This window comes from Salvia hispanica, chromosome 3, assembly GCF_023119035.1.
Source record: "Salvia hispanica cultivar TCC Black 2014 chromosome 3, UniMelb_Shisp_WGS_1.0, whole genome shotgun sequence".
NCBI classification, from domain to species: Eukaryota; Viridiplantae; Streptophyta; class Magnoliopsida; order Lamiales; family Lamiaceae; genus Salvia; species Salvia hispanica.
Window position 1 is genome coordinate 54743374 of NC_062967.1, and position 25785 is coordinate 54769158.

The following is a 25785-nucleotide window of genomic DNA, read 5'->3' on the forward strand; positions in this document are numbered from 1 at the left end:
TATTCTTGTTGGACAGACAAAAGAAAATGTGAATATTCTTTTAGAATGGAAGGAGTAATTTTTTTCTAAAACGAATGTAAAGAGAAGTCACTCAAATAACACGAGAGAGAGTGACTATATAAATTTAAATCATATAATACGCGATGTTTCCAATTTTTTGTATTCCGTCTGATATACGTAGAGTCGTCAATTGAGCAACCAACTCAGCCCAACACGATCCAACCTAGCCCATTAGTGAAATGAATTGTATTTGAGCTGGACTCGTTAGTTGAAGGGTACTCAAATTAAATCATTTTTGAACCCATGTCTAATCTGGGCTCATGACAATCACATACCCGACCTAGTCCGCATAGAACATATAAGATCTATAACAACAAATTCTATTTTATTATTTCTCATCTAATTTTAAAGCTTAATAATCGAAAAATACACTAACTATAGGTCAATTCAAGTCTTTATCACTAACTTTGAATATGGTGATAAAATATATGAATTTTTAGTGTGTAGCCAATTTCCAACGATCAATAATTATGATAAAATGAAATCTTTTATGTTGTGTTTAGTGACAAATTTAAGTGTCGTGTATATGATATAAAACAACTAATGTTACATTGAAATGTCAACACATAAAAATATTACTTTAATGATTAATTAGTTAAGTTTTTTTATATGTACTTTAAAGCTTATGCATTTATTTTGCCAAACGACTTTATTTTGGTTTAGATATATTTTGGTTTAGTTAGACGTTTGGACCTCAGACTAAGATGATTCAAAGTATTATTTAAAACATTTTAAGATACAATCTTTGATTTAATTTAGGCAAAATTCAATTTTCTTCAAAATTTCCCTTAAAATCAATACAGCCTGATTGCTTGTCATTTATACATCTTGGTGAGGTTGGATCGAATTCATTGGCTGGTTTTGTATTTTCGATATTATTCACCTAATCTTAAGCCTTGAACGTGAGATGCATATACCTAAAATTAGGGACTTTAGGAATGACACGAGTTTTAAAGTGAAATTGGTAAAATATGAGAGATGTCTAAAGAAAAATTGATTAAAGTATTATTAGTGGAGAATAAGATCCTCCTTATAAAATAGAAAAAAATTCTAGAAAAGAGAAAGGTTTGTACTAAAATAGATAAAGAAGATTATTTTTATGGAATTGAGGGAGTACTCAACTATGTTTTACTACCGCATTCGGTTCAGGAGTTGCTAGTGATTTTCCATCTATGTCCGATGATTCTAGACAACGTTGAAAGCAATACGTGTATATCAAAATGTTAATGGGAGAAATACTTAGTATTCCCTCCGTCCCAGATAATTCGTTTCACATTGATCGAATACGAGTTTTAAGAAATGTAATGAAAAAAAGTAAGTTGAAAAAGTTAGTGAATGTGGTTCATACGTTTATATATTAGTTTTATAATAAAATGTGAGTAGGAATGAGTTAGTGGAATATGAGGTCCACTACCAAAAATAATAAAAAAGTGAAATGAGACAAATTATGTGGGACGGACCGAAACGGAAAAATGTGACAAATTATTTGGGACGGGACGGAGGGCTATTATACTAATAGCAGTAAGTTTGAAGTCTTGGTTGAAGATTTGACAATTGAATTAGGCTGTGAAATCTTGACTAACTCTACCACATAGATGTTACCACCATCTTGAATTCAATTTAATTCCCTTAACCAAAGTGGGTGAAGTCCGCCCACGCCTCCCCTCAGAAGCTTCCATTCATTGTAAAAAAGACATCAATTCAAGTGCCAAACTTTGTCAATTACATACATATGTCACGTGTTGAATTAATAAGCAACACAAAACATCTTAAAAAATGATCTAGGCCATAACAATCAATAACCATCCTACACCAAAAATGAATCTCATCTTGGTGAGCCTCGTGGTATTCGGAATCTGGTGCACCGTGTCCCAGAACGTTGACTACGAAACCTGCAGCCAGCCGTTCGAGTGTGGGCCGTTGCGGGAAATCCCCTATCCATTCTACGGTGGAGACCGCCCGGTCTTGTGCGGCTCTCCAGGCTACGAGATCACCTGCCAAGGAAACATTCCCCGCATCAACACCTCACAAATAATCTACCGCGTACTCGATATTACTAACCAGACTCAGACGCTCGTCGTCGCCAGAGACGACCTATGGGACAATGTTTGCGCGCTACATCTCTCCAACACGAGCGTAGATACCGCCTTGTACGATTTTTATGCAGCCGCTGATGACCAGCAGTTTACTCTATTGTACGGATGCACTGGCGGCATACAAATACCAACAATGCTGTTTCAGTTCACTTGCGATGACAACGGATTAGTCAATGGCTCGGCTTTTCTTTTTGCCACAACCGGCCTACCCGGGCTGGTTGCTGGCGTCACGTGCGGCCCTCAAGTTACTGTTCGGATGAATCGAACTGCGGCCGCGGAGTTGGCTATGAGCCCGACGTTGCCTTTGTTGCGGATGTCTCTTCAAACTGGATTTTCGATACGGTGGTTAGCGGATGATCAGAACTGCCGGAGCTGCTTGGGATCGGGTGGAGTGTGCGGCTCCGATGGATCGGGATCGTTTGCTTGCCATATTAACTCTACCCAAGACGGTAACAATAAATTCAGTTCTTTTGCTTATGCTGTCGATTTTCATTCCATTTTTCCTTCACACCATAAGCTTCACATGTTTTGGGCGGCTATTTAATGTTTCATTGAATTCAATTGAATTCTTCCATTATAAAAACATTTAATACTTCTTAAACATTGTCAAAGTTTGTGGGCTATAACTACATCATAATTAATCGGTTTGGAATTAGAGATACATATTTTCCATCCCCCTATCCACAATCTTTTCCCTCATGATAAAAGTCAGAAAAACGTATTCTGCAAATCGTCAAAATAAAGTGTTAGTCGAAGAAGAAAATGTTGTGACTTGTCCTTCCCCCTTTCACAATAATATACTTCCTCCGTTCCACAATAAGAGTCATACTTTGACATTTGAGTCCATCCTACAATAAAAGTAAAAAAATAGTTAAGTTTCACATTCCACTAATTCGCTCCGCTCCACTCACATTTTATTATAAAAACAATATAAAAAAAGTAGGTCTCACTTACTCTTTATATTTCTTAAAACCCGTGTCAACAACAAGAAATACTCTTATTGTGGGATGAAGTTAGTAGTACTACCTCCGTCCCAAGGAAGATGACTCATTTCTTGGACGGCATGGATTTTATACAATTTTATTTTGTGTGTTAAATGGAGAGAGTAAAGTAAGAGAGAGAGAATAAAGTAGAGATAAAGGAGTTTCCATTTTAAGCAATGGATCATCTTAATTGAAACAAACTAAAAAAGGAAAGTGGGTTATTTTCAATGGAACGACTTAATTACATAACCTAGGAACGGAGTTAGTAGTATTTAATTACAAAACCTAATCAAGTCAATCTCTTTATATGTTTCTTTCTTTCTTTTTATTTTTGTCCGTACTCATTTCTTGATGAGTAGTTGAATTCAATCATCGTATGCTCTTTACAAACTTTTCCCAATCGGATATTTATTGAGTTTTTAAAATAACTAATCAAACTAGATTTTTTTAAGTTGTTTTATATTAGTGAAGTAGTACTGTTTTGGAAAATTATACCTTTTCGTTATTATCTTATTTGCTCATACAGTATGATTTAGGAGTTTAACTCATTATAAAATGCTCCACCTCTTCTATAGTAGTGACTAGGGGTGGCGAAACGGGTAGCAGGTAACGGGTATTTCAGTGGCGGATCCAGGAGAGGGCAAGTGGGGGCGGTCGCCCCCACCATGCGACTAATTTTCCCTTATCCCGGATGTATATTTTCCATATCCGCCTCCACCGTTGCCTCCGACATCGCGCCGTTGACCGAAAAAATAACCATTATCGCCCCAAGTTCAATTGAAATAAAATTTTAAAACTCGACTCAAGCCCAATTAAAAAGGGTTAAAAGCCCAATCTACATCAAGAGTTGTAGTCAATCGAATTCGATATTCCTTGAAAAGAGTATTGATCTGATTGACTGGTTTATCGTCTGTCTCGAATTCATCATTTAAGACTCGAATTCGAATTCGATTGACTGGTTTATTGTCTGATTGAGTTGGTATTGATCTTACTCGTAGCGACTGCATCTGTTGAAAGAGTATTTTTAGCAATGAAATTTGTCAAGACTGACTTGCGGAATAGGATGAGAGATGAGTGATTGAATGACAGTTTGGTAGTATACAATGAAAGATCCATCTTTGTTAGTGTTTCTAATGAAAGAATCTTGAAACGTTTTCAAGATATAGATACCCGTAGAAATCAGTTGTCTCGGTTAACAGATGCTAGAGCTACTTGAATTGTAATAGACTTTCATTTTGCTAAAAAAACATATTAAAGTATTATATTTAATATTTTATTATTTTAATATTTTAATATTTTATTAATTTATTATTTTATTCCGCCCCCTCCGTTTTTTAATCCTGGATCTGCCATTGGGTAATTTCCATCCCGACACGATACCCGTCGGGTATTGGGTACCCGCTACCCGAGGATAGCGGGAATCGGGGCAGGGTCGGGTATTATAATTTAAGGTTTTGCGGGTATCGGGTATACCCGTTACCCGCGTGGATATACCCGGTATACCCGTTAGTACCCGATTATTTTAGTGTGAGGGGTTTCAAATGTTAATGTAGTTAATTAAATTTATTCTTCCATTCACCGCCACCTGCATCTGTGTTAGTTTCTAGTCTTTCCCATTCTAATTCCTTCATGGGAATTTTCTAGTCTTTCCCATTCCACTTTATGAGAATAATCCCATTGTCGTTCCTAGTTAAACGTACTACAGTTGCTACACACATATATATGTATACGTACTACCCACATATACTACTACCACACACACATATATAATATATATAGGTGTAACACAAACTCACACCCATACAAATATAGAGTACACTACACATACAAAAATATACAATCACAACCGCAAATAGATTTAAAAAAAATTAGGACAGACTCGGGTCGGGTACCCCGCAGCGTCGGGTGTGGGATGCCCGACTCAGTGCGGGACGGGTGTCGGGACAACCATTTTGTCCGAAACGGGTAGCGGGTACTCGTTTCGACATCCCTAGTAATGACAACACTTCTTTCCAATATAGAGATTAAGAAAATGTGGGTAATGTATTTTATAAAAAGATAATAACAAAGTAGGAGAGATGAAAAATTATAGATTATAAAGTAAGAGAGATAGAAAGAAAAGAGTGGGAAATGTGTTACTCCTTCCGTCTCGGTTAAGATGACACATTTCTTGGTCGGCACGAGATTTTAGGAGTTATTAGTTAAAATGTTTAATTGCGGAGAGAAAAGGTGGGTGTAAGTATTAAAATAAAGAGAGAAAAAAAAATAAATACTCCCTCCGTCCCCGATTAAGAGTCACACTTTTCCATTTCGGTTCGTCCCTAATTAAGAGTCACACTTCATTTTTGCCATAAATAATAAGTAGGTCTCACATCCCACCAACTCAGTTCACTCACATTTTATTATAAAACCAATATAAAAAAATGGATCCCACATTTCACTAACTTTTTCAACCAACTTTTCTTCACATTTCTTAAAACTCGTACCCGGTCAAAGTGTGACTCCTAATCGGGGACGGAGGGAGTATTTTAATATGAGTGAATAAAAGTAGTTGAGTGAATTGTATTAATTGGAGAGAGAAAGATTCTAAAATGAAAATGTATCATGTTAGTTGGGACAAACTAAAAAGAAAATGTGTCCTCTTATGTGGGACGGAAGGAGTACTTTTTACTAAAAAAATGAAATGACTCTATAACTATGAAATGCCCAAAATGAATAGATAATTTTACTATTATGAAACGAAGGTAATAATAAATAGTTAGAATAGAGAAAAAGTAAAATAAGAGAATAATAAAAAAAGATATTTTGAGCTTCCAACGTCAAAATACCCATATAAATAGAAATCAGATTAATTTAGTTCCCCAAAACAGGTTTGGCGGCGTGGGGATTAAAATGATGTAAACACAAACCTACAATGCCATCATCACTCATCACGCTCTTCTCTCAACATCTATTATCCCTTCATCGGCCACAGCAACAATGTCACCGAGTTAACTCACAATTCGCTCACCCACCAAGTTCTGCGCCTCTGTTCTATGTCCTTGGGTTTTAGCTTTAATTATATTTCCTGAACCTCAAGAGAGATTTGATTCAGTATTAAGTCAAGTTGTTTGTGTTTGTGGCGACAAACCTTGTCCTTTTCCTTTCAGTCTACCTCCTCAAGGTATTGGGGATTTCTGTTATGAGTAGCAAAGCCATAGTTTCGTGAGATTTGATGTTCATATGGAATTAATTACTAGTTTGAGACTTAATTTGCTTGTAGTTGATGTTCATAGTTGAAATATGTTAACACTTTATTTGTTTCATGGCTACTGCAGCGAATAATGATAACTCTAATTTGGGGAGGAATATCGGTATGCTTTTTTTTTTTTATCTAAACTGTTTTACTGCAAACAAATTAGATTTGAGATTTGAAAATGATTTCATGTGTGTATCCACACCCAGGCCTTCCCATAGGTGGTGCAGTTGTTGCTGGTATTGGTTTGGGATGGTTGATTTTCTACTGCAGGCAAAAGAGGAAGCTGACTGCCTCTACTCCAACCGCGAGCAAGGATGACTTGACGCTTCTTTCCTTCAAGGAACCGTCTACGCCTTCTTCAACCAAATTCACTAAAAGCATCCCTTCATATCCACCTTCCAAATCTGATATTGGTAGGGACAACACGTATTTTGGGGTGCAGGTATTCAATTACTCAGAACTTGAAGTAGCAACCAATAACTTTGATCCGTCTAAAGAACTCGGTGATGGTGGCTTTGGTACTGTTTATTATGGTAAGAAAACCATTTCTAGCTAATTCTTGATATTAAATGCAAGAACTCTCTGATCATTTATTTGCTTCCCATCACAGGCGTGCTCTCTGATGGTCGTGTTGTTGCTGTGAAACGTTTGTACAAGAACAATTTCAAGCGTGTGGAGCAGTTCATGAATGAGGTTGAGATCCTAACTCAAGTAAGACATGTAAACCTTGTGGCTCTGTTTGGGTGCACATCCAAGCGAAGTCGAGAACTGTTGCTTGTTTACGAGTACATACCAAATGGAACGGTAGCTGATCACCTCCATGGAAAACGTTCTGCATCTGGGTTGCTATCATGGCCTGTTCGGCTGAATATCGCCATTGAAACTGCTGAGGCGCTTGCATACCTCCATAGATCGGATATCTTACATCGGGATGTCAAAACCAATAACATACTTCTAGACAATGATTTCCATGTAAAAGTGGCTGATTTCGGGCTGTCTAGATTGTTCCCAATAGATGCTACTCATGTCTCAACGGCTCCACAGGGGACTCCGGGCTATGTTGATCCGGAGTATTACCAGTGCTACCAGCTCACGGAAAAGAGCGATGTATACAGCTTTGGAGTGGTCTTGATCGAGCTCATATCGTCCCTGCAGGCCGTGGACACCAACAGGCACCGCCACAACATCAATTTGGCTAACATGGCCGTCAACAAGATCCAAAATCACATGCTGCACGAGTTGGTTGATTCGACTCTTGGCTTTGAGACGAACACTACTGTGAGACGGATGGCTACATTAGTCGCAGAACTGGCTTTCCGATGCCTGCAGCAGGAGAAGGATATGAGACCCTCCATGGAAGAAGTTTTGGTATCTCTGAAAGGCATCAAGAATGAAGACTTTGAAGGCTCACAGAGTTGAAATTGTTGACAATTTGGTGGATGATGACACTGGGCTGCTCAAGAGCAGCGTTGCACCGGACTCCGTTGTGGCTAGCGGCTCAACGCCCAATTCTAGTGGGTGAGCTCACTCAAGCTTTGATTTTTTGTTTCTTACACTTTTTACATATAGTTGTTTCCTTTCATGTTTATGCGTGGCTATACATAGAGCGACATGACTTTGATAACAAGCTTTAGAGGAATGTATATAGAGTAAATGAACTGTGTGAATATTTGTAGACGTTACTTTTGAAGTTTAGGATTAGGGTAGATAGACTAATGACTATAAGCGGATTATATTAATGTCAATTAGCCATGTACTCCAGTTGATGTGATTATTCAAGATTCATATTTTGTTTTAATCTCCCAAGGACTTGCATCTTGTATTAACACAACAATCATAAAAGATAGGTTGATCCAACCATAAAAACAGGATCAAAAGAGAGATAATGGAAGGAAAGATGTAAAATGTGGGAGAATGAATCACCTGCTTTGTAGCGTAGACATGCAAATAAACAAATCAAATCTGGCAACTTTCACTAAGGCAGTAACTCACATTAGGAAATGCATATCTTGACTTGAATTAATGAAATATTAAAACAAACAACCATTCAACAATGGAATTAGATAATCTCTTCCTCGAATTATTGTGCATGGTTTTAGGTTAATAGAAAGTATGTTTGAGATAAAGCAGATTTACCTGCGAATATGTTAGGTAAGATATATAATGATGATTTTATGACTTAGGATTAGGGAATCCTTATTAGAAGACTTGGATAACTTAGAATCGTATAAAATACTTTCAGATCAAGTATTTTGAGTGCACAAAATCTATGATCGGATAAGACTAAGTTTCCTTAGATGATTGTTCATTCTCTGATCTGTATTTAATCAAAAATCAGCCTAAACCGTTGACAATTAACTGCCAAGGCAGTTAATTAACTAAAACTGATTCCAAACTGTTAATAACTGTTAAAACAGTTAATTCAAACACTAAAATAAGATAGAACAAGCTTCTAATGAAGCAGCCGAATTGTTTAGAAATTAAAGTGATAAACACTAAAATTCCAACATTCTTCCTTAGAATTAAAGTGCTAATACACTAAAATTCCAACATTCCTCCCCTATTTTAGTGGATTTATAAGCATGATCAAATCAAAAGAACAGAAAACAAAAATTATGCATAAATGAAAATATCACAAGGATTGAATTTCCATTTTAGTATATCAATGTATAAACATTCTAATTATAAGAGTGGTCTAAGACTTGAACTCTTACAATTCCTTTGAATATCAGTCTTAATATACACATAATTATCAAACAATTAATCTAAACCTGACACCTTTATAACAAGTCTAGTGTCCATATCCTTCAACAAACATTTATAAAGCTAAGTCCAGAGCTTTATTGGAACAACTTGGATTCCATGTTTGTATAGGTAGCTTTTCATCTTGTTCTGTCAAAACAATTTGCCAAAAAAACTATTAAGAAGCAAAACTTCAACCTCCTTCAAACTGACAGATTATTACACATACCTTGGATGGTTTGAACATGTGTCTATCTCACATATTTAGGCTTTCCACATTGAATTTCACATCTAATATCAAATTAGAAGGAAATTGAGTATCCCAAACAGATAAGATTAGATGGACTTGAGCCCCACCCCTTTAGCAGATTTGATAACTAAATCTTTAGCCAAGCCTTTGGTTAGATGGTCTGCCAGATTTTGTTGTGTCCCAACAAATTCAACTGAAATGACCCCATGAGTGATCAGCTCCCTAACCATGCTATGTCTGACACCTAAATGTCTAGACTTCCCATTGTAAACTTGGCTATATACTTTAGCCAATGTTGCTGCACTGTCACACCTTATAGAGATAGGTGATATAGGCTTAGGCCATAAAGGAATTTCATAAACCAAATCCCTTAACCATTCTGCCTCCTTTCCAGCAGCGGCTAGTGCTACAAATTCTGACTCCATTGTAGAACTTGTGATGCAAGTTTGCTTCTTAGAAGCCCAAGAGATAGCTCCACCTCCTAGCAAGTAAATCCAACCACTAGTAGAGGAATGATCCTCTGGATTGGCTATCCAACTTGCATCAGAATATCCTTCTAAGATAGAAGGAAAATCTGAGTAACACAAACCATAGTTTATGGTTCCTTTGAGGTACTTAAGTAACCTCCTCACTGCTTGCCAGTGATGAATACTAGGACTATGTGTAAATCTACTTAATCTTCCCACAGCAAAAGCTATGTCAGGCCTAGTACTTATCATTGCATACATTAGGCAACCTATTACTTTAGAGTATTCCAATTGTGAAACTGTTTTTCCTCTATTAGGTAAGAGTTTTACATTAGGATCCATAGGTGTGCTAACTGAAGTACAGTTTCCATAATTGAACCTTTTCAACACTTTCTCAATGTAATGAGATTGTGTGATAGATATTCTGTTAGGAGCCTCTTTTATTATCCTAATTCCCAATATGACTTCAGCCTCACCTAAATCTTTCATTGAGAACTTAGATGATAGGAATTTCTTTGTCTCATCTATCTGGTCTTGACTAGTACCAAACAGAATCATATCATCTACATAAAGGCAGATAATAATTCCTTTACCAAATTTATCAAACTTAGAATAAACACACTTATCAGCTTGATTCAATAGAAAACCATTTGATAAAACAATATCATCAAACTTTTGATGCCACTGTTTTGGTGCTTGTTTCAAGCCATATAATGATTTGATCAACTTGCACACCTTGTGTTCATTTCCTGGTAAAGAATATCCCTCAGGCTGCTTCATGTAGATTTCCTCATCCAAATCACCATTTAAAAAGGCTGTTTTAACATCCATTTGGTGTATAAGGAGTTTATGAATAGAAGCCATAGCTACTAGCAATCTAATAGTAGATATTCTAGCTACAGGAGCATAAGTATCAAAGTAGTCTATCCCCTCCTTTTGTCTAAATCCTTGAATGACAAGCCTAGCTTTAAACTTGTCTATAGACCCATCAACTTTCATCTTTCTTTTAAAGATCCATCTACACCCCAATGGTTTACAACCAGGGGGCAGATCAGTTAATTCCCAAGTGTTATTTTGGAGTATAGAATCCATTTCATCATCTATAGCCTCTTTCCAGAATGAGACATCTCTAGATGACATGGCTTCTTTGAAAGTCTTAGGATCCTCTTCAATTATAGAACAGTAGGGGTACTGGGATTGTAATTCATCCCTTGATCCTTCAATAAGATGGATTTGAAAGCCTTTATCTAGATTACTTTGATTTCTTGGCCTTACACTCCTTCTAACCCAATGTTGAGTTGAAGGTTCCTCTGATTGATTTTCAGAAATTACTAATCTATTTTTAGAATTAGAAAATAGATCCTTAGGCCTTGTGATAGATGTGAATCTATTTTCATCAAAGATTGCATCTCTTGACTCTATAACAGAGTTCACAGAGACAAATTTGTTAGGTTCTAAGACATAAAACCTATAAGCCTTTGAATGATTTGCATAACCAATGAAAATGCAATCAATTCCCTTTTCACCCAATGTCCTACGCTTGGGATCAGTGAGTTTAACTACTGCTCTGCAGCCCCACACTTTAAGATAGTTTAAGTTTGGAGGTTTTCCAAACCACAACTCATAAGGTGTAGCTTTACTTTTCTTATTTGGAACTCTATTTAATATATAGCAGGCAGTAATCATAGCTTCTCCCCAAAAACCTTCATTTAAACCAGAATATGATAACAAAGAGTTAACCATTTCTTTCAATACTCTGTTCTTTCTTTCAGAGATTCCATTCTGTTGTGGAGTATAAGGGGCTGTTATTTGGTGAATTATTCCCACTGATTCAAAATAACTAGGATCATAGTATTCACCTCCCCTATCAGATCTAAAAATCTTTATAAATTCACTCTTTTGTACCTCATCTTCTGTCTTATATACCTTGAATTTCTCTAAGGCTTCATCCTTAGAACTTAGCAAGTATACATAACAATATCTAGTTGAGTCATCAATAAAAGTAATAACATACTTCTTATTTCCAATTGATGGTGTTGAGTGAAAATCACAGATATCACTATGGATTAATTCCAGTAGTTTAGATTCTCTCACAACATTATTGAAAGGTTGCCTTGTGATCTTAGTTAACATACATGTTTTACATTTATCTTTGCTAACTGTAAAGGCAGAGATTAAGCTACTTTTAGACATCTCAATTAGTCTTTTATAATGCACATGTCCTAACCTTTCATGCCACAAATCAGTAGTTGAAAGTTCATTAGAAGTCATCACATAAGCAGAATTATCAACAAAGCAAGATTCAATATTTAATCTTAACATACCATTGCATAAATAACCAAAACCAACAAATACACCATGTTTAGATAAAATATATTTATTAGCTTCAATAACTTGTTTATAACCTAAGTTATTAATTACAGTGCCACTCATTAGATTCTTTCTAATGGTGGGAACATACAATACATCTACTAAATCCAACTGTTTCCCAGAAGTAAAAGTTAGCCTAACATTTCCTATTCCTTCAATCGATTCACTAGAACCATTCCCCATTCTAATCACTGATCCATCAGTGATCTTCTGCAAGGATGTAAACCATCTCCTATCCTTGCAAACATGGTTTGTAGCTCCAGAATCCACCCACCAAGTGTACTCATCATCCTGTACATAGAATGAACTTGGTGTATCCGAGATATAGTTCTGAATAGAAATATTAGAATTGAATATTTTCATACCTTGAGGTACACTTGGATCCTTAGATCCACTTGGTCCAGATTTTGAACCACTTGTACTTGTACCAGCCTTGAAAACTTTCTTTCCAGACCTACAATCTTTCTTGTAGTGGCCTGGTTTTCCACACTTCCAACAAACAAGTTTTTGTTTCTTATTCTCAGAGGACTCTCCTTGAAACATTTTCCTTTTCCCTTTAAACTTCTGTCCACCTTCCACCATATTAATGGAAGATAGTCCAGCCACACTCTTTTCCTTGTTCTTTTCCATCTCCTGAATCCTTAAGGATTCTTCAATTCTGAGATGAGAACCAAGTTGCACCAAGGAAAGTTCTTCCTTTTGATGCTTTAGAGTATGTTTGAAGTCTTTCCAAGAGGGAGGCAATTTATCAATAACACTAGAAACTGATATGGCTTCATCCATATGCATCTGGTGTTGTTGAAATTGTCCAAGAATCCTTAGTAATTCATTATATTGTTCCATCACAGGTCTAGAATCTAGCATCTTATAATTATTGAAATTACTAACCAAGAATTTCTTACTAGAAGCATCCTCTGCCATGTATTTAGATTCTAGAGAATCCCATAATTCTTTGGAGGATTCAACATTCTGATAAATATCAAAGAGTGAGTCAGTCATACCATTGAGAATATGCCCTCTGCACACATAGTCATCATTCTCCCATTTCAGCCTCCTTCTGGTTTGTTCCAGAGATTCATCTTCAGTCGGTTCTAGCATGGTAGTTGTGAGTACATGAACAACCTTCAGGGTGGTCAGCAAGAAGTGCATCTTCTTTCTCCATCTTCTGAAATCTACTCCTTCAAACTTCTCCAGTTTTGTGAAGTTTGCAGTCATCTCCCTCACTGAATTGGGTCCAGTCATCTTCAAACTACTTGATCTTTGTTAGGTAAGATATATAATGATGATTTTATGACTTAGGATTAGGGAATCCTTATTAGAAGACTTGGATAATTTAGAATCGTATAAAATACTTTCAGATCAAGTATTTTGAGTGCACAAAATCTATGATCGGATAAGACTAAGTTTCCTTAGATGATTGTTCATTCTCTGATCTGTATTTAATCAAAAATCAGCCTAAACCGTTGACAATTAACTGCCAAGGCAGTTAATTAACTAAAACTGATTCCAAACTGTTAATAACTGTTAAAACAGTTAATTCAAACACTAAAATAAGATAGAACAAGCTTCTAATGAAGCAGCCGAATTGTTTAGAAATTAAAGTGATAAACACTAAAATTCCAACATTCTTCCTTAGAATTAAAGTGCTAATACACTAAAATTCCAACAGAATATAGGTTTGTGCTGTTATAGCATTTACCTATACAGATAGATAGTTTCCTAAAAGACATCGCAAGACAAGAATAGCTATTACCAAAGATGGTCTTTTTGTTCTTGATGAAATGCAATCACTTCATAACAAAGCATCTTGTTTCTCCATTTCAGTAGCAGCTCACTTAGAAAACGCAGATATTAACCTATTATCTTCCTTAACACCCACAACCAACCCTGCATGGCTCTTACATTCTAGAATCCTCACCTTTACGTACCGTACCGACTCCCTTAGCCCAAACAGCACCTTCCACCGCGCAGGATGCTTCTATCCAGATCGACAGAAACAGACCTTACAACAGGGTCTTTCAGGCTCTGAATGTATTTTGATGCAAACCTAGCCTTGTACTATGTTTACGGATTGGACTCAGCGACAGACCGAGACCCATGAGGGTGGCGACAACGTCTCGTTGAATCTTGAAAATGACGGTAATCTTTATTTGTTCAACGTGAGTACTCAAAGCTGGATTTATGTAAACAGGTGAAATTAACCACGTGGGGGAACCGTATAGTAGGGACCATCTATCTCGTCAGGATTGCATTCTTCGTCTGTGCAATGGATCGCTGCAGCGAAATAATGATTTGAAGTTGTGTGGCGTTAATAGCTACTGCGCTTACAAAGATGAAGATGTTGATTGCAGATACCTCCCGGATTCAGTATCGGTCATGAACGCGAATGGAGTGCCGGCTGCACCTCAAATTTAAGGGTAGACTGCAGAGACAAACAAAGTAGAAAATGTGAGATGACAAGCGTTCTCAATGTAACTTGGGAAAACAATTACTATAGTGATTCGAGTGGAACCACTGAAGAACGGTACAAATAGGGGTTGTCTAGAAGATTGAAACTGTGTAGCCTTGTTTAAAGATGGCGAATGTCGAAAAAAAAAACCTTCCACTAAGCTATTGCAGAGATGCCACAGACATGGCCTTAGTGGAAGTGATTAACTCCGTCCCTATGTAGTCTGCCTAACTGCTCATCTTGGATTCTTGATTGATTACATTAGCTAGTATCTCGCGGTTTTAGTTTATTTTCAAATATCTATTTTGATGCAGTTTTATGATCTATACTATTTCTATCACCAACAAGGGTATCAGTTGGTATACTTGGTGTACTTATATCCGACATCATCTACTGCGTTACAAGACAATGTGGATGGTGCAATCAGGGCAAGAAAAACCGACAGAGTCTTGACAAATTTGCACTCAAGCATGGATCTCTAATTCCAAAACGATATTGAGACGATGAAATCAAAAAAATGACAAAGTCCTACGCAGAAAAACTAGGCAAAGGAGGCTATGGTGTTATATACAATCTCTTGGGATTTTATTATGAGAAAAATGCAAGCCAGAGTCTATGAATTTATGACCAACAAAGTTCATTGGCAAGAGCAAATCCGCAGACCCAAATTGCTCCTTGGGGATGCCCGAAGTCTTTAATATCTCCACAGAGGTGGCATCACCAGGATTATTCATTTTGATATCAAGCTTCAGAATATCTTTTGGTTGAAGACTTTCACCCAAAGATATCAGGTTTTGGGGTAGCTAGAATATGCTTGGGACAAAGGAACTATAGGTTACATTGTTCCTGAAGTATTTTCCAGAAATTTTAGTGTAGTTTCTCACAAATCAGCTGTCTATAGTTATGGTACTTCTTTGAATGGCAGAAACAAGAACAAATGTTGAGACTAAGTCATCCCAATAAAGTGAACATTATTTTCTTGAGGAAATTTATGAGCACGTACAAGTGCAATATGAAAAGATTTCTCTCAAGCCAGAAGAGGAAGGAAGAAGCTGATAGATCGGAGGAAGGGTTCTACATTCGCTCGGGAATCACTGTAGTAGTCGAGAAAGGAACGATAGCTGATGGAACGGTCATATAGATGTTGCTCTTTCGACACTGCAATTTATACACATAACGCTTATTTCCTCTTTCCATATTACAGCTTTTGATTTAAAAATTTTAATTAGTTATTTATACTAATATTATATTATATATATACAAAAATATCCTTTATATAATTTCATGGGAAGCAGGAACTAATTCAAAGAAAAAAGTTAAGAGAGAGGGGAGAAGTTTGTGAATGTTTCTTTTCTCAATCAGCCACCACAGTCTTCAAAATGAAGAGAAAATAAGTTTGTCTTAATAAATAATCCGTGACTTTAGACTTTTCTCACAATTTGAGGTGGTTAATGGCTATTGATGGAATTGATACAATTTATTAGTGCAAATATTTTGACAATAAAGTAGTATAGACTGATAAAAATAGAAAGAATGATATATTGTTAGATGGCAAACCAATGGACTAATAATGAATATTACGCTATCTAATTTTAAAATTACAACGTTCATCCAATCCAATCTCATGCTGCTACGTGGTATGAAACATACAATATGGTAAATACTAAAATGCAATGTATATTTAAAGAAATTATAAATAGATTTCGGCAGATTACATTTTAGTTATAGACAGATTGTATTTTTAATTGTTGAGTTTTGCATTTTAGAAATAGACTTTTTAATTTGCATTTTATACATAGACAGATTGCATTTATATATAGTTTATTTTGCAGGAATGTGATCAAATGAAAACTCTAAATATTGTATAAACTCAAAACTATGATCTGGACCATTGAAAAATATCAATAGATCACAAAAAAGCATCAACAGGAAAATGTCAACAGAATTTCAATGGTAGTTAATGATTGATGTTGTGTTGATACTGTGTTGACATTAAAATCTTGAAATTTTACACTCTGTTAATATTATATTGAAACTATGTTGAAGCTATGTTGAAGCTATGTTGAAGAGTTTTTTGAATTTGTACAATATATAAGTTTGCATTTTATCACTATTATTTTGCATTGTAGACATTTTATGTTAAAATGCAAAATTTAACTATATAAAATGCAATTTTCGTATGACTAAAATGCAATCTGCGGAAAGGCATGATCCCTAGTGCTCCCATTATAGTAGTATTACAGTATTTTAGTGACATAATGGCTCTAATGATACATACTCATTAAGCTTAAATCTTATCATTTCCATTCGCTCCAATTTAATTTGTACTATTTCCAATCGTTGGGTCTAAAAAGTAACGCTATTGGCAATGAAAATTAAAGAACTATTTAAGCAATTTAGATCTGATAAATGGACAGACTGCGTCGAATTTTAAACAAAAAAAATTCTCTATAAATCCATCAACGATAATGGATCACCATTGCTAAATTCATTTAGTTTTATCATACATATTTTACTTAATTTGCAGTTGTACTACGTAGTTAAATTATATAATTAAAATAAAATTACATTAAAATTCTAAGATCGTATGAAAATTTAAAATATACATGATTAAAATCTTGAAATTATACTAGCCCCGTTCCATAAAAATATGTGCACTTTCCATTTTCGTCCGTCCCACAAAAATATGTGCATTCCATTTTTGCAAAGTTATATCAATTTAATAATGTAGGTCTCACTATCCACTAACACTACTTCAACTATCATTCTCCCCCTCCTTTTTACTTTACCATACCATTCTCCTCTTATTTCTTACTTTACCAATTTTGTCCTAATTCTAGTGCCGTACCCATTGCCTACAATTTTATGGAACGGAGGGAGTATAATTAAATATGTAACTTACGTGATCAAAATATTAGTATTAAATAACTAAAATTGAAATCACTCATTCTTCGTTAAGCAGTTGATAAGGTTATTTGACAAAAAATATTCAAACGGCTAGAAACACACAACATAAAGTGCAGGACATGTAAATCTGTATTTTTGCAATGATGTATGCACTATGTGTAAACTAAAGTCATATGTAACCAGATGCAAGTGAACGGATACAAAATTTTCACAGTGGGATATTGAGAACTTTTTGGTGCATGCATTGTTCGCAACCTCTAGGGTCGGATTGTTGTTATAACTAGGGGATTGCGAGATATATAAATATGAAATGATACATATGACGATTGTTGTTATAACTAGGGTTGGCATTGTCATAAAAGCAACAATGAGTTGTCATAACTGGAACCGGTAATACTATTCCTTTTCAAATAAGCAAAAATACTACTCCCTTCGTCTCAAACTAAGCGAAAGGTTTTATTTTCGTATGTGTTTTGGAAAATGATAATAAACAGTTAGAGTGAAGAGAAATAACGTAAGAGAGATAATATTGTAGAAGAGGGTCTTATCTACATTATTCTCTTTCTTACTTTACTTTCTCTTTACTCTAACTATTTATTACTATTATTTGTGCAAAACATGTGCGAAAATGAAACGTCTCGCTTAGGTTGGTATAGAGGGAGTATATAATACTAGGAAATTGCGAGAGATATAAATAAGAAATGATACATATGGTAATTGTTGTTATAACTAGTGTCGCCATTGTCTATAAAAAATAACATTTAGTTGTCATAATTGCAACTGGTAATACTCTTCGTTTTTGAATAAACAAAAAACTAGTGGTACTTGGATTGTAAGAGAGATAAATAGGAAATGATACATATAGTAATTGTCATTATAACTAGTGTTGGCATTGTTAGTAAAGCAACAAATAGTTGTCTTAATTGTAACCGGTAATACTCTTTCTTTTTGAATTAGCAAAAAAATTGTATAAATTCTTTAATTTTCGCGTATTATATTAATGGTTCAAAATTTTATAATACTATTTTGATAATTCTTCTATGCTTCTTCAACCATAAAAAATTCATGATAAAATTAAATTCTAATTGAAATAATTATGCAAACATTTTTTTAAAAAATAATCAACATTTTAAAATTTTACGAATACATTTGTCATGATACCACATTCTTATAAATCTATAATATAGATTTTTGTAAATAAGAGTAATTCTAAAAAGTATAATTCATGTAAAAATGCAAACAAAACATAAATGATAAATCTTCAATATATAATTTGGTAAATATATATTTCATTAGTTCACGAAAAATAGTCTCATTTTACCATTTTTGTGTAACATCCCAAGAAAAAAAAAATTTAAAAATATATATTTCGACGTGTCAAATAAATAAAGTATTACTTTATACTTTGTTCTTGATTTTATATTAATAATCAAGTGTTGATGTTAGAAAGAAAAAAATTGATCTAAGAGTTTGATGTGCAAGAACATACAAGAAATTATGAAATAATTGTCCATATACAATTATAGTAGAAGTATATATTGAATGTCTATTTATACATAATAGAGTCTCTTCTATACAAGTGAGAAAAATACTACATGTTTCTATATCTATACAAAGAAGAATAATGGCTTCCCGAGATGCCATCCTTTTTCTTCAAATCATGATCCTACACACAAGAAATGTTGACACGGTAAGAAAATCAATCTCATCTTTTAAGCCTAATCAACTATGAATGATGATCAAAGACAAAGATGACTATTCATTTGAAAGTGGCACCAATACATACGAGAGGATATATATGTGTGTGTAAATATATATGTGTATTTATATGTAATGTATCTCTTCATGCACATAGTGAAGAATAGTGACGAATAGTGAAAGACTATTCATGCACATTATGATTTCAATAGAATGGGCCAAAAACATCCTTCACAATGCAGACAAACGTGCCATGGAAGATATGCAAATGTCTTGCGAAATGAATTACATAGTAAAGACTTATCACCTACGTGTTGATATAAGAGGGATTTGCTACATACGTGCTTTGAACGAAGAGAGTTACTACATGCAAAGAGGTACGTGTTAATCACGAATGAGACGTGTTTTACAATTAGAAGATGATACTTACTCCCTTGTCGGAAATCATGTAGTATATAAAGCAAGAGTAATTTTCATCTATCACATACAAATACACAAGTTTTCCACTAAAATCGTACACACTCAAATTCTCTTTTACGAACAAGTTTTTAAGCAAGCAAGGGGAAGAGTATTTTCAAGTTGGAGCACAAATCAAACCAATCTTTGTCATTCTTTTGAGGTAGGATTTTCTCAAACTCCATTTAAATCTTTTCAATTCTTTTCAAGCATGATTTTATCAAGCATGTCATTTTAGCATGAAATCATATAGAATATAGAATCACAATAAGCATGCTCCCCAAATAATCAACCTTTCAACTCTTTCTTCTCAAAATCAAGTGTGAAAACCATTTTATTCTATGTAGAGCCTAATTTACATATCATATATGCAAAGTCATAGAATCGATAAATCAATTAGAGAAATAGGGGCCTCACCTCAAGCCGAAGATTCTGCCCGGCGACGTCGACGGAGCTCCGGCGGCTGTCCGGCGGCGTTCCGGTGGCTGTCCGGCGAGCAACAACGAAATTTATTTTCTTTTCGATCCTCTTTTCACGATCTATCCGTTTCTACAACTTTCAAAATCAGATACTAAGTTTTGTGTTTTCAAAATCAAATCTTTAGTAAGAAAAATTAAATAAAAGAGATGTGAGAACCTTACCTCTCTCGGTCGACGGCGGATGGCGACGGCGGTGAGACCGCCGTGTATGCAGCGGCGGTGGTGGCAGGCGGCGGCTGGAAGGACCAGCTCGTCGCTGGATGAAGGCCGAGCCTAAGTTGGGCAGCGGCTGACCGAGAGAGGGAGAAACGAGAGAGGAGAGAAGGGGGACGCCGGTGGAGGCTGACCGCTGGTCCGGTCGAGGCCGACGAGCCATGGCGGAGTTCCGGCGAAGCTGAGGGAGTTGAGAGAGGGAGAGAGAGACGTTGGGAGTGGAATGGAGGCGCAGGAAGTGAGAGGAGAGAATGAGAGTGGGTTTTCTCTCATTATTCATAGTCTTGGGCTCTTATTTTTAAATTATTTTGGACTTTAAGTTTTATTTCAAGATTGGGCCTCTTTAAACTAAATAAGTTGGATCTCTTAATTTAATTCTTTGGGCCAAGATAATTAAATGGATTAAGTGCTTGGGCCAGAATAAAAATGATATATGAGTCCATGTTTATGAATTAGTTTCCTCTTGGGTTAGTTAAGTTATTAGACTATACTTGATTTATTTTTAAGTTAAGATTTAGCTTGGATTAAATTAATTTTTTGGGCTTATACTCTCTTGAATTAATTTAAATATGTAGGCTTGCGTAAGTTGGTTAAAGTAAAGTCTTGATTTTATTTGTTAGTGATCTCTCCATTTAATTAAGTGAAAGGAATAATGTTGGAAAGAACAAGAAGATAGGATGCATATCCTAGGTGCATATCATATGCTTTTATTTAATTTTTGAAGTTAAATCGTGATTATCTTTTATTGGACAAGGTCCATCGCGAGGAACGTAACTCCAAGTGAGTTAATATTATTTTACGGAGTTGGAAGCATACAAGGTGAACTTTCGAACTTATATACAAATGAAAAGTATGGAATATTTTGAGATAATATTTATCTATGCAAATGATATTGTCTTGCCATAAATTGTTTTGGTTTTATGTAATGATGCCTATCTGTGTTGGTTATACCGAATGTGCTATGCCAATTAAAGTAAGAATCGAATTCGGGTCCCAGCAAGGGGAGAGTCCCTACTCGGACTAGTGTACACGTGGACTGTGTGTCATCGAGAGGGTTGGCCGGTCCGGTGTCCGCGGAAAGTGGCCACTTTCCCGGCACAAGAAGGAATGTTCAGATATGGCAAATTACAGAAGGAATGAAGTCTGATCAGACGAACTTTTAAAGTAAAAGAATTTAGTAAGCTTGGGTCTTTTTGAGGAAAACCCCCAAGGATTACTCTAACGATGGCTTGACAATATTTTTATAAAATGTATATGTGTATCTTTCGGCAATGTGTTCACTGAGTACTTTTTGTACTCAGCCCTGCATGTATTTCTAAATGTGCAGGTTGAGCTGTGATGAAGTGGAGGGTGCTGATCCAAAATGGGGCTTACTCTTATTCTTATGCAGTACTCTCGGAGGTTCATGTCTTCATACATGGAACCGTGTTTCAGTCGTTTCCGCTGTGCATTGAAGCAATTCACTTCTATATGACTCTGATATTTGATAAAGTTGTATTGTATGAACCTCTAACTCGAGTCTTTGTGATCGAGCTATTCTATTCAAAGTATATTCTTTTCAAATAACCCTCGAATATATGATCTACCCATGTTTCTTTTTCCCAAATTTCTATCCCCTCTTCTTAATCCCCATCCCCGGTCATGGTTAACCGTGTTTTACTATCCTTAGTAAAATGCGGGCGTGACATTTTGTGTATCCATAAAAAATAGTCTTATTTCATTAAAAGGAAATGTTATCTCATACTTTATTCACATTTTCTCATTTTCACTCTTACTACTTTTTATCTTCTCTCTCTTATTTTTTCTCTTTTAACTATCCTATTTTATCTACTTTTTCACCCCATCTCTTAATTTATCAATTTCTCATTAAAACACATGTTATTCACGGCATTAAAAGTAAGAGAGAAGTTGAAAACTTTCCTTTTTTGAATATGCCCTATTTTTCGTGGACAACAAAAAATGACAAATATGCTCTATTTTTCGTGGACGGAGGGAGTATATTTTAACAGATACTCAACTGTAGAGCTATCCAATGCAACATTAGGGGTGGGTAAGTACGGTATACCTTACCAAAATCATCATACCGTATACCTTACCGAAAATTCGGTATGAGAAAAAAACATACCTTTACCTTACCAAAATTTTCGGTATACCGAATTTCGGTATACCTTATTTTCGGTATGACAAATTTCAATAACGATACCATACCTTATTTTTAGTATGTCATACCAAAATCCGATATACCGTACTTTTGCGGTATGCCAGTGTATTACGGTAAATCGGACTACAGTACGACATACTAAAATCTCATTATTTTGTAAATAATTCCAAATACTAAAACAATGAAAATAAAATTTCAAAATACTTAGAAAACATGAAATTTAAACTGCAACAATTAAACTCCACGCAATCACACAACGTTCAACTATATTTGTTTGAAACTAATTTAACTAAAATATTAGTATATTTGTTTGAAACTAATTGATTCAACAATATCAAGTTTTCCTAATTGAGTTTATTTGATTTTATATTTAATTACTCTCTCCGTTCCACAAAAGATGTCACACTTTCCTTTTTTAGTTTGTTCCACAAAAGATGTCACATTTCCTTTTTTGAAAAAAGTTCTCTCTCACATGAATATAAAAATTACATTTTTTCTCTCCATTTAACACACAAAATAAAACCTCCTAAAATCTCGTGCCGTCCCACAAGTGTGACATCTTTTGTGGGACGGAGGGAGTACATGATTAGCCGTCAACTATAATGAGACAAGATTTAATTTCTACATGTAAATATTTATTTGCTTGGTAAAAGTATGAATTTACTTGATATAATTTGGCATATATTGATATCGGCGTATACCGAAAATCACGGTATATACCTAAAATTACGGTATGTACCGTATTTTCGGTATACCTCGGTATATGAAAATTCATACCGTTACCGTAGCGAAATAAATCGGTAAGGTATCATACCTTACCGAAAATTGCGGTATACCGAAAATTCGGTATCATACCTTACCGAAATAAATAGTTCACCACTTTTGATTAATAAAATAAAAGTATTCATAAATGAAAAAAAAAAAAAAAAAAAAAAAAACATAAGAAAAACAATAACAATCCAATAATTCATAAATTTTGAAATTGCAATTATAACTAAAAACATATTTTTCAGAATTAAGTTAATAGTATCAATTAATCAACTAAAATGAAAAAAGAATATTATTATTAAAAACTTATAGTTGATATGTTTTCCTCTGGAATGCCTAAGTGATGTAAGCATTTCTTTAAATATATTTTGAATTACGAAGTAAAAGTTATAAATTTGTAATGGTTATACTAATTATTTAAGAATATAATAATAAGCAGCATATACCACTATGAATATTATAATAAAATAAAATAAAAAATATTTTATAATAATCGTATTACATTTATAATTTAATAATTAATGTTCTCTATCCCATGCTAATTGACACACTTTTCTCCCTAGGATGTCTCACTCTAAATATACTATTAAAAATTTATTTATAAATATAAATAATTTACACATATTTACTTAAATTAATATACATAAATAAAAAAATAATTTAAAAAATGCATACAATTACATGATATAGCCTGATGTACAAAACTCAATAAAATTCTAATTAAATAAAAAAAAATTCAATTATAGAATTCTGTATTATTAAAAGTCCAAATTCTAAAATTTAATACACTAAGCTCATTATTAGAATTTAATACAGTAAGCCCAAACTAATACCATACATACAAATATACAATGCAATTTTCGTCTACGCCTAATACCTCCACATCTCTACTCACTCACCTCGCCGCCGCCGCCGCCTCGTCTGCCCAACCGCGTCTCCGGCGAGCGACGCCAACGCATTCCTCCATTCCTCATTTCCTTCACTCTCCCCTCCAATAGGTGGAACCCGCTGAACATCAGCTTTTTGCCGCCGCCGGAAACCTCCTCTTGTCCGCCGGCCACTGAACACCAATCTCCACGCCGCCGCAAGGCACAACACCTCCAGCTTGTGTTCCTTCAACACCCAGCCGTGCCACCACCGCCGCATGCTCCAGCGGATAAAGATCGGATCTTTGAATAAATCCTCCGCCGCCGTCGTACTTCTCTCTCCTTCCTCTTCTTTTTCGTCTTCTCAACTGGCCTCCCCATCTCCTTCGCTCCAGATCCCTCATTTCACTCAGCCAGCCGTTGCCGCCTTGTCGCCACAGCCTCGTCTCCAGCAGCCTTGCCACCCTCTCATCGGAGTTGTCGCCGGATTTCAAGCACCCTGCTATGCTGCAATCGAAAATAAAAAATATCAGAAAATCAGTAAAAAAAATACAGATTCAATTAATTGTGTATCTATATAAGTGTCTTAAACTTCTCGAAGAAGCTATTTTTTCTGCATTTGATTGGACCGATTTTTAACCAATTATATGCTTTTGTTTGCCCAACCGCATGGCTATTATGTTAGAGTTTGTATACTAGAAATCACGTTTCGAGTGATTGAATACTGTAAAACTCTTATTTTATTTTCCAAGGAATTAAACAGATTATTTTGTCATAATGTTGTTATGTTTTACGTTTAATGGATGTTAATTGCATGTTTAAATGTATAAGTTAACTTAACTAAATCTAAGTCTTTGTTTTAATAGACCGGTTGTGGGTAACGACCACTTTAAGGTAACACGGTCAGTCCTAAACAAAGAAAAATAAGAATTTCACGACCTAGATGGAATTAGACTATCCATCGTGAAAGGTTGCAATGTCAGTCCGCATATTTCTAAACCTTACTGAAATAAGATGACATTAGTGTGGTTCTGAACGGATCTAACAACAAGACTTTTCTTTGTGCTATCTACTGAAAGGAGAGGTCTTGATAAATATTTGCTTCTTAATCAATGTAGGTTAGCATTGAGCATACGGTATTGATTATGCATTACTTTGACTTATCAAATGGTGCGAGTTTTTCGTAACCCAATAATCCTGATATATTGGGTAGTGGTGACTAATATCTAGCGGTGCTAAGATTGCTATTATATTGAATCGTGCGAGAGGTGAGTCTCGTTTGATAATGTCCTCAAGAGGAGCACAAAATAAGGTTTTATTAATCGGAACCTAGCTAGTTGGAGTTTGATCACTCTAAGAATAATAAATAAGCGTTTCATGCTAAGTTCACTCTTGGAATTAATAAGAAATTAATTAATTAAGTTCATAGCATACATTAATTAATTAATGGACATTTTTATCTTAAGTGCGGGAAATGAAAGTTAAAACGGAAACCCGGATTACTTATAATTTCGGATTTGGATGAGGAGAGTTCAATATTACTTCTGTAGTGGCTGCTCGTAATATTCCAATTAAACTTATA

The 25785-nt window shown here is 35.1% G+C and overlaps 1 protein-coding gene, 1 long non-coding RNA gene and 1 pseudogene across 4 annotated transcripts; 2 read left to right on the plus strand and 1 right to left on the minus strand.

Moving 5' to 3' along the window:
* Positions 1–1878: 1878 nt before the first annotated feature.
* Positions 1879–14447, plus strand: LOC125216454 (annotated as a pseudogene).
* Positions 14448–19057: 4610 nt separating this feature from the next.
* Positions 19058–20660, minus strand: LOC125212101. Of its 3 annotated transcripts, none has more exons than XR_007174609.1 (3): positions 20358–20660; positions 20134–20265; positions 19058–19228 (listed from the first exon to the last, which is right to left on the minus strand). XR_007174609.1 is itself a non-coding variant. In XM_048112157.1 (3 exons), exons 1-3 carry the CDS (start codon positions 20569–20571, stop codon positions 19154–19156), a joined length of 411 nt encoding a protein of 136 aa, XP_047968114.1. In that variant the 5' UTR covers positions 20572–20660; the 3' UTR covers positions 19058–19153. The 3 variants fall into 3 exon arrangements, 1 of the variants encoding a protein (XP_047968114.1); XR_007174610.1 differs by having other exon boundaries at positions 20134–20271; XM_048112157.1 differs by having other exon boundaries at positions 20134–20255.
* On the plus strand, positions 19749–21971 carry LOC125212102. Its single transcript, XR_007174611.1, has 3 exons — positions 19749–19879; positions 21163–21227; positions 21736–21971. It is a non-coding gene; the product is annotated as an uncharacterized LOC125212102 (long non-coding RNA).
* Positions 21972–25785: the final 3814 nt, after the last annotated feature.

What these genes read in the sequence shown, in the direction of transcription:
- LOC125212101 (XM_048112157.1), bottom strand. Translation starts at nt 20,571, where the DNA reads ATGGCTCGTCGGCCTCGACCGGACCAGCGGTCAGCCTCCACCGGCGTC. An exon ending in TCCGCCGTCGACCGAGAGAG is followed by an intron (nt 20,256 to 20,357) that starts GTAAGGTTCTCA and finishes AGAAACGGATAG; the next exon opens with ATCGTGAAAAGAGGATCGAA. An exon ending in GGCAGAATCTTCGGCTTGAG is followed by an intron (nt 19,229 to 20,133) that starts GTGAGGCCCCTA and finishes TCTTGTGTGTAG; the next exon opens with GATCATGATTTGAAGAAAAA.